Source organism: Meleagris gallopavo, chromosome 4 (assembly GCF_000146605.3).
Source record: "Meleagris gallopavo isolate NT-WF06-2002-E0010 breed Aviagen turkey brand Nicholas breeding stock chromosome 4, Turkey_5.1, whole genome shotgun sequence".
In the NCBI taxonomy this organism is placed as follows: Eukaryota; Metazoa; Chordata; class Aves; order Galliformes; family Phasianidae; genus Meleagris; species Meleagris gallopavo.
Window position 1 is genome coordinate 47258559 of NC_015014.2, and position 9407 is coordinate 47267965.

The 9407-nt window shown below is 38.4% G+C and overlaps 1 protein-coding gene across 5 annotated transcripts in view; it reads right to left on the reverse strand.

The window, feature by feature from the left end:
• The window catches only part of GUF1 (GUF1 homolog, GTPase), a 20144-nt gene extending 11546 nt beyond the window's left edge, over positions 1-8598 (reverse strand). For 4 of the 5 annotated variants that reach the window (XR_002114441.2, XR_002114439.2, XM_010710223.3 and 1 more), the window contains exons 1-9: positions 8284-8598; positions 7194-7305; positions 5604-5752; positions 5283-5363; positions 4364-4441; positions 3294-3377; positions 2387-2451; positions 1700-1903; positions 38-177 (exon numbers count right to left, since the gene is read on the reverse strand). Coding sequence is in view for 3 of the 5 variants with exons in the window: in XM_010710223.3 (XP_010708525.1) it covers positions 38-177; positions 1700-1903; positions 2387-2451; positions 3294-3377; positions 4364-4441; positions 5283-5363; positions 5604-5752; positions 7194-7305; positions 8284-8421 (1051 nt within the window). In the remaining 2 variants the exon portion in view is untranslated. Of the gene's footprint in view, positions 1-37; positions 178-1243; positions 1323-1699; positions 1904-2386; positions 2452-3293; positions 3378-4363; positions 4442-5282; positions 5364-5603; positions 5753-7193; positions 7306-8283 lie in introns of those variants that run through there. The other variant, XM_019614881.2, reaches the window with a different exon arrangement.
• Positions 8599-9407: the final 809 nt, after the last annotated feature.

Sequence of the window (9407 nt, forward strand, 5' to 3'; positions counted from 1 at the left end):
AAAAAAAAGATTCCTTTTTAGTTAGTTTTCTCCTCACCTGCAAAAACCATTGGCTTCGCTGACTTAAAGCCAGGCAAAGGCTCCACCGGCTGTTTATACATAAACAGCGTGTCTCCTATTTGGGCTTCTGTTACTTCTTTCATTCCAGCAATCAGGTAGCCCACCTGTCCAGCATATCTGAATAGAATTGGTATTATACAGACATTTTTTGGCATTATATTTCCACTGTTTTTCCCCACTTCACTTAGCCCAGTTGGAATCATCCCCACGAGTCCGTAAACAGTCCAAAAAGCCACATTTAAGCTGTTTCTTCACTGAGTTGCAAATTTTGTCTCAAGGGACAAATCATTTGTTGACTCACATAACTGTAGTTTTGTTACTTGTTAAACTGCACAGTCAGCTCTGGATTTTTAATACTGTGCTACTCTCGGTTTGAAAGCTGGAGCTAGAAAGAACTTAAGGATCTACGACAGAAGATAGAACAATTCTCAGCTACCACCACAGCAACTCTCACATGTTAACTGGGAGAAACAACAAAGATTAATAACATCTATCAGTATATTATGCTGTTAGGAGAGGAACCCGTGGCAGATGGAAATAGTGTACTAGTTTTGGCTGCGATGGAGTTAAGTGCTTAACAGCAGCCTCATATAAAAGCCATGTTTTGAATTTGTAACAAAAATGGTGTTAATACTGCACCAGTTTCTAAGCTGTATACTGCTTGCACATCATGAAGGCTTTTTCCATTTCTCACTCTGCCCCTGTAGCAAAGAGGCTACAGGCTGGCAGCTATCACAAGCATGTCAGCAGACATGAGCTGACCAAAGGCATATTTTATAGCATATTATATCACTCTCAGCAATAAAAAGTGTGCCATCTCTTCAAGGTAGCTGCTGTTCATAGACTGCCTGGATACCAGACTGCTAGCACATGTTGGGGGATGAATGGCTTTGCATCTTTTTTTCCCCCTCCCCTTTTTTTTTTTCCTCTACTTGTTGAACAGTCTTTATCTCATGATAAAAAAAAAAACCAATGAGCTTTTCCTTACTTTTGTTTTTCCAGTTCTCTCCCACACTTCACTGGTGCTATAGGAGTAAGCTAGTGGCTGAGTATTTAGTTACCAGCTGGATTCAATCCACCACACACACAATAATGTAGTCTTTCACTTAAGAGCTTCTCAAAAATGCCATTAAAAAGTACTTGGATGCAAATTGATAATGCCTCTTCGCTAATTCTGGTGTACCTGATTTTCTTCCCACTGCTGCCACGACGAGATAGTTTCTGGAAGCTGTTGCATTCATGGACTTAAAAGTTTTCCACCCTCAAAATATGCTGCAGCAAAAACTAAGATGAAGCCCCATTCCCTTCCACTCTCAAACAAGGTAGTTCCTAGAAATAAATTGGACAGCTGAATATCAAAAGCTAGTCTTAAGAACTAGCTGTCCAGATGTTTCATATTCTAAGTATACATCAATAAAATGACTCCCTCCCACCAGCTGTGCCCAAAAAGCAGTCCCCTAAAGCTTCTGTCTCAGGGTGACATTGAGCACTTAATTACAAATTATCATTACAATCTATAACAACAATCCAAATAATGAAACAGCCTCTACCACTCCATCAAAAACAAATAAATAAATAAAATAAACGAACAGAAACATCAATTTATGATTTGTTCAATTGAAAGAAACGTTTTACTTACAGTTTGTGTGTTGGCTGTTCATTTGGAGTCAGAATTCCTACTTCATTAACTTCATATCTTTTATTTGTATGCGCAGACACAATTTTATGCCCTTTCTCAATCTCCCCACCAAAAATTGCAATGTTAGCTATGACACCTCGGTAGTGATCAAAGGTGGAGTCGAATACTAAGGCTTTCAAGGGATCAGTGGTATTAAATTGAGGTCTATCACAAAAGATTTAAAACAATTATTAAAACAATAAGCAGACTGTTTTCCATTCAATACTGAATGAATGAGCACCCCCACCCTTTGTGTCTAAATAGAAGCTATATGCTTACAAAAATATCACTCTAGTAGCTCACCTCTCTTTTTCCATTTCAGACCAAATTCATTTTCCTTCTCCGCTTCTTAACAACAAACAATTCTTCTCTACTGATATTCTTGTTTTCGATATTATAGCTTTAAGAATTTCAGCAGGTATACATTGATTTATTTTAAAGATCTCATACTTGAAGGGTCATTTTCTCTGATTTGCAATTCAAAGCTAACTTTTTCAGCTCGGAAACTAGATTTACCCCACATCTCATTATAAACTATTGACTTACAATCAGATGCATATTAAGTGCAAAACTACTACCAAAATACTGTGCAACTTATGGTTTCCTAGATATCCTTACAAGACATCATAAGTAAAATAAATAACTTACGGTGGAATCTTTTCAATGACCTTCTCAAGGACTTTTTCAATATTTGTCCCTTGTTTAGCAGAAATCTAAAACAAGCCCAACAACAGTTTTATAAGACATGTGTCTTAGACTCATTCAGTATCTAGTAAAGTGTCACCTTCTCTTGTAAATAATTTGGGTGGCAGGAGAGAACATTATCTATATGTACAATTAATGAATATACCAATGTTATGGTATATGGTACACAATTAACAAATATACAGATGTTCAGGTATAATGGAGAGCTTGGCTATGATGTTATTACACCAAAGCAGGAAACAGAAATGATAGGTACACTCACCCGTAACTTGGGCTCGTGTGGGAAACTCCGGTGGAGTGGATCTCCAGAAGAGAGATCCTTCCCCACTAGTGGTCAGCTCTTAAATAGGTCTGGGAGAGGTGGAGCCAGGCTCCACCCCTTCTGACAGCACAGGTGAATTGCCTTTACCTGTACGCCCATGGCTGACTCATTGCTCACCTCAGGTAATTAATCAGAGGTTTAGGCCATGATTCAGCAGTTCCCATACATCTGTATAAATACTCATTACTATGAAATACACATTTGATTATAAATACCCCTTGTTACATGATTTCTCCTCCTGAATGGGAATTATTGTTACGGTAAAAATGAAAATAATTTAGAGGATCCACAAGTAGAAAAAGTTTGTAGTGTTTGATGATGAATGGCATCATATAAATTTTTAACTGAGAATTATTTTATCCATTCTGGTTTTTCAGGAGACAAGATCTAAAGAAATTCATACAGCACATCATACAAAAACAGACAGACAACACCCTGCTGATTTATTATGTAGCTAATGAAAGATTAGCATACAAAGTAGATACAGGTATACAATCAGACACATTATAAATCTTGACGAGATCTTACCCTTATGCATTCACTAACAGGGATATCAAACAGCTTCTCAATTTGTTTTTCAACTCTTTCAGGGTCTGCATTCTTTAAGTCAATCTGAAAAAGGACAAACCGCTAAATGTACAGGCAGTGACATCTTACATATGATAGAGAATTGTAGCTCTCAAATGTGCAAGTGAAGGATTTCTTACATCTTTACTCAAATACTAAAGATTTTCAGGAAAAGATACGTATCAAGAATTTTTCAATACTATGTCTTGGTGCAAATAATTTCTAGAAAATTGGACATGAAAGGGTACTTTGCAAGTCTAAAGTAAGTTCAGCTATTAAGTGGAAACAAATTGATAAATTAAATTACAGGCTATTACTAGAAAGTTCCAATCAATCATTTTAGAAAAAGTCTTCCTTGTTTGATTATAGGAAGGATCCCTACTATAATTATTTTTTGTTAAGAACTTTTATCCAAGAGCTGGTAAAATCTTTATTTTACAAAGTATTTTGAAGACACGAATGCTACTTATGCTGTTTACGGTAGAAAACTAAGTACAATATATTAACTACATTTAAACTAAGTAATTTTGTTATTCCAGTCACACAGATTACAAAAATTGTAAAAACCAATATTTTGTCTTTTTTTTTTGTAATTAAGTTTACACTTTTTATATTGAGCTGCTACTCCTGTGTGTTATCATTAACACATGGAAGAATATAACAATCATCCTTGCAAGAACTTTGAAAGTTACTTTTGTAAAAACCCACTGGAATATTCCCCAGAATAAAAACTAAAAAGGAAGAAGACAAATGGTTCAGATAAAGACATTTTACACAATGCTTCTTAACTCGATTCACCAAACAGATTCCATAAATAATTTTTTTATTGTTATTTACAAAAATGCTAGTAGATGTATTTTATGAAAAGTAGGAATTCCCAACAATCATTAAAATATTAAAAGACAACACTTGTTTGTTATATACTTGTTAATTTTTCATTCTATGCTCCTATTTGAAGATTGCTAAGAAAGTTATCTTCTATACATTTATACAACTCAACTGTTTAATTTGAAACACTATAATTTCATTACCTTGTTTATGACAGGAATTATTGCAAGTTGTGCTTCAAAAGCAAGGTAGAAGTTTGCCACTGTCTGAGCCTGAATACCCTAGAAAACATACATCAAAGAAATCAACATGGAATCTCGTTTCATTTTAGGCGTATTACACACACCACAGAGTTACCATCTAAGTACTCTTTGAGAATGTATCCATATTTAAAATCATGATTCTATAATCCTCATATTCCAGTGCAGTAACTGACTCATTAAAATGTTTTAGCAGCATAAAAATAAATGTACAACAGATCTTTGATTTCAAAACCCTCTTAGCACACAGTAAGTTTATGAAATTCGCATGGATCTCATTTTATGAACATTTTACTCCTGAAATATCAGTCAAGAAATTATTCATCTATTGATTTTAAAACTTGTGATGTTTTCCGAATTTTTGAATTTATTCACATTGAGCTTGGAGTTTTACTAACTTTTAATCTGGCCAATAGTTTTAGTGTTGCCATATATGTATTAAAGGCAACTAGCTAAACCAAGTGTGTCTGAATGAATCATCACACTCCAACAAGAAAGTGAAGGTAATCAAAAGCATACAGTGAAACAGCTGTAAACTCTCCAGATTGCCACTTGTAAAGTTCATACAGTGTAGAAAGCATCATCTGATTCTTCATTCCTTCAGTGCTTTTGTTTCTATGGTATGGCACCGCAGTACCTATTAACAGGCAAGTATTTGCCTGTGGCTTTTTTTTTTTAAACTCCCACTTCAGTTTAAAACTGGAAGTTTAAAACTTCCAGTCTTCTGGAACGTTAATACTTTTATGGAGCTAGACTACTGCAAAAATGCTAATGGAAAGGTTAAAACATACTGAACTCCTCTCCAGCTCGCTTAAAGAAACTGCTGAAATTCCAAGGAGAAAACAAAAATTAAGAACTGTACCTCATTTGCATCTACTACAAGTAGGACACCTTGGCAGGCAGACAGTGACCGTGAAACTTCATAGCTGAAATCTACGTGGCCCTGTGGAGAAAATTAATATTCGTAATTTCACATATTTCTGGAGTCCTTTGCAAAGATATCTACATTATGATGGTTTTGTTTGTGTATCTGTTCATCCAAAACATAATTCTTACCGAAATAAATAAAAGGAGAAAACACACTGCATAAACACAGCAGATTTCTGACTTCTTAAGTTCTATTTATAAATATAAAGACATGTAGCTCTGTGTGAATGAAACACCCCCTTTGCACTTAACTTACTGGTGTGTCAATAAGATTTAAGAGGTAGTTTACTCCTTTGTAATTGTAAAAGAGCGATGCAGACTGTGCTTTAACTGTAATTCCCCTTTCACGTTCCACTTGCAGTTTATCCAGCACTTGTTTGTTACGGTCAGTTTTAGCAATTGTTCCTAAGATCAAAAAACAGTTTTATTATCTCATTTAGAATATTAGCTCTCCAAATAAGCAATTGCTGAAACTACTACTAACAAGCAGAAAATGCGACTTGCAGCAGCAAATCTAGTTCTTCCACTCGATTAAGGTAAACTTTCATTTGAAAATAAATTTATGCTTCAAATCTTTAAGATTTGTTAAATGGGCTTTTATCTATGAAGTTACAGAAAACACTTTCCTGAATAAGTATAATACAAAACACTATGCAAGTCTAAATTAATGGTCCAGAAGTTCCTAAATAATTCTGACATTTAAAGAAACTTCAACCCTTATCGCTGGAGAACAGCTCTGTGGTTCCAATCAACACCAATCTCAAGGGCAAAAGGAGTATTATCATGAGTTTGACAGACCTGAATTCAAAATTCCATTCTATCACAGGCATCAGGTAAAATTGCCCATAGTGAAACACTGGAGGTAATAACAAAGAATAATTTTGATCAAAAGCTTCTCACCAGGTTTTGTTTTGCTTATTCCTTTAAAGAGAAAAACAGAACTCTTCCAAAGGGTATTTCTGAGTAGTTAAGTTAAGCTCTGCTCTGAAATTGGCCTCCACTTGGAAGATGCAGAAGTTGCTTTACAACTCGCCACAGAGAGCCCACTAAGGTAATCTATGTCTCACTCTTCCAAGTTGAAATTGAAGCCTAATTTCCCCAATCAGCCAATCAGTAGTTTTGAAGATTCCTTAGCATTTCTGCATCACTTTTACTTTAAAGGAGATAGTTTTCTTTATTCTCAGCAACACAGAAATGAAAACATTGAAGACAAAGATCTAGACGATGACAAATACCTCTGACGAAGAAAATAACTTTGCTAGCAATTTAGGATAAAAGAAAGAGCAAGTCCACAGAGCAACTAAGAATCCATAAAACCCACACTAGCAGTTATTTTACCTACTAAATCAAAATAGAGCTGAAGATTTCTAAAATTTACTGTGCAGCACTATATCAGCTTCAGCAATAGCAAGCTTCACCAACAAGAAAGGCAGTTCTATATAGTTTGCTCAGAAGAGGAGGATAAACTGTTACCTCCCTATAAGTAAAAATAGTTGAAGTTCTTTCATTTCAATCACACTTCTGGAAAGTATTCTGTCCAGAATTTCTAGGTTATGACAGTCCCTTTCTGTCCATACCAGAAACTGGCAGGAAGCTCAAACATGCTCTCTTTGGTCTGTTTCCAAAATACATTCCTTTATTGAGGGAATTACACAGTTTCTTAACTCTTCTTATTGACAGATTTCAACATGAATAAGAAAACATATTAACATCTGTAACACTGCACAACTGGAAGCCTAAAAGCAACCTGGTAGCAAAAGAGCAAAGAGATTAGGAAGTTTAGTAATAAAGCTACTGAAATCTACACATCAATAGAAGGTAGCAGAGATGAAAAGAGAACACTTACCTGTAATTTCCAGCAATCTATCTGCTAGTGTGCTTTTGCCATGATCTACATGAGCTATAATACTGAAGTTTCTTATGCTTTCAACAGGATATGCTGACATATCTATTTTTTCCTGAAAAACAGAAAGTTTCTTTTCACAAACCACACATACAGTCACTGTGTACAATCTAAGTCTTTTAAAGAGAAATTATTCTTTTCTCTAGAACAGGCATAGTTAGAAACCCTAAATGGTTGTCAGCGTTCAAAATGCTAGTATTTTCTTTTAGCCATAGATACACATATGCTTGTTACGACTCAAAATCAATATGAAACAAAGCACTGTGAGAGTTACTACGTTCTTATGAACATAGGGAGTTGGAAAATTTGAAACAGTTTAGGTCTGTTAAACTACTTAAGACAACTTGATCTGGGGGGCTATAAAGCTACAGACATCACTCCTACCAAGCAAGAACTCTGTGGCATTACCTGACATTCAGGCAGCAGTGCCAATTACATAATAAGCAACACTCAGACTTCACAGAAAAGGAAGCAGTCTGTTTTGGCTAAATTAAAAAAAGAAGGAAAAAAAAAAAAAAACAACTGTAGAAAACACCTGACTTCCTAAGATCACACACAGAAAGGTCCAGCACCAACTTCTCTTTCTGTTATTCACTCAAATAAAAAATTTTGAAGAAAGGTGGCTTTGCCAGGAACCACAAGACTCCCAGTAAAAATAACACCCTGCTGAAAAACTCTGACTCCTACTTTTAGAGACACACAGCTCCTCTCTCCCACCATGTTATGCTTGCAGCTTTGGGCCTGGCAGAGAAAAGAGAAAGCCCCAAAATCTTTGCAAGCATCGAAGCACTGATTAAAACGACTGATTAATCCCTGACAACGCCTCGGCTTGGAAGAGCAAGTTCTCCCACTACCAGCGGAACGCAAATGCTCCTGTAGGAAAAAACCACTGCTCGTGAACATCCGTCTGCAAGGCCTTCCTCCTACACACATGGCCACCGAAGTTGAGGGCCGCAGCAAGCACTCCCCGAGCCGGCTAAAAGCCTCTGTGGACTGCATGACTCAGAATTAGGGACACGCGAAGCGGACTCACCTTGTCGCGGGAGCTGTAGAACCGCTGGCAGGCCTCAAGCCCCGTGGGCAGCCAGACCGGAGGGCCCCGAGGGGCGGCCACAGGGCAGGGCCGGCGCAGCCGGACCCACCACGAGACCGTCCTGCCGGTGAGAGCCATAGCGCCGAGGCTGGGATTCACCCCCTCAGAGCGCGCGCCTCAGCCCCATCGCAGCCCGCTGCCGTTCCCCTCACCGTCCTCTCCACGTTTTATTTCACGCTGCCCGTCCGCAGGCACCAAACTCCCGCGGTGCCCGGTACACCACTCCGCTCGTTCCACACGCCGGAAGTGCCTCCAGGCGGCGCCGGAAGCGGTCAGAACAGCTCTGCAACAGCGCCCCCTGCTGCTCCACCCTCCTGCCCGCATCTCACTTGCGGGTGCAGTGTAACGTTCGGCCGCGAGGTGGCGATAGCGGCCGGTGGCTGGCGGGCTGCCTCGTACTTACGCAGCGGTGCCTTGGGTTCTCGCCGCGGCCCAGCTGCAGGGGGCTTTGAGCGCTCGCTGAAATCTCAGAGAGAAGTCTCCGCAGTATTTTTCCCTTGGCTATTTAAAAACAAAACAGAAAAAAATAGCGCAGTAGTTTGTTCGGTCTGCAGCTCCGTATGGATTCATAGACTATCCCGTGTTAGAAGGGACCACAAGGATCACCGAGTCCAGCTCCCACCCACCCAAAATTCAAACCCATTGTCCAACCACTTCTTGAACTCCGACAGCTCACGGCTGTGACCCAGCCCTGGGGAGACTGTTCCATGTCAGCTACTCTCTCGTGGAGAAATTTTTCCTGATACTCAACCTGTTTTTCTTCAGTGAATCTTCAGCCCTTCTAGATTTGAGATTTTACCACTGATTGTTTCAACTATTCTCCTGAATTTAACACCATTCACAAATTTGCTGAGAGCACACTGTTTCTCTTTATCTTGAACAGTATGGACTAGTGATTTTCTCCACTTCCTATTGCCCACCAGCTGCATGTATCAGCACAGCTAAATTTCAAACTGTCAGTCTTTGTAGCTTATACTTCTTCAGTTTTCAAATGAGATTGCTCTGGAGGATGGTGTCAACAGCCTTGATAAAGATAAGGCATATTACTTGCTCAGCTCACAGCC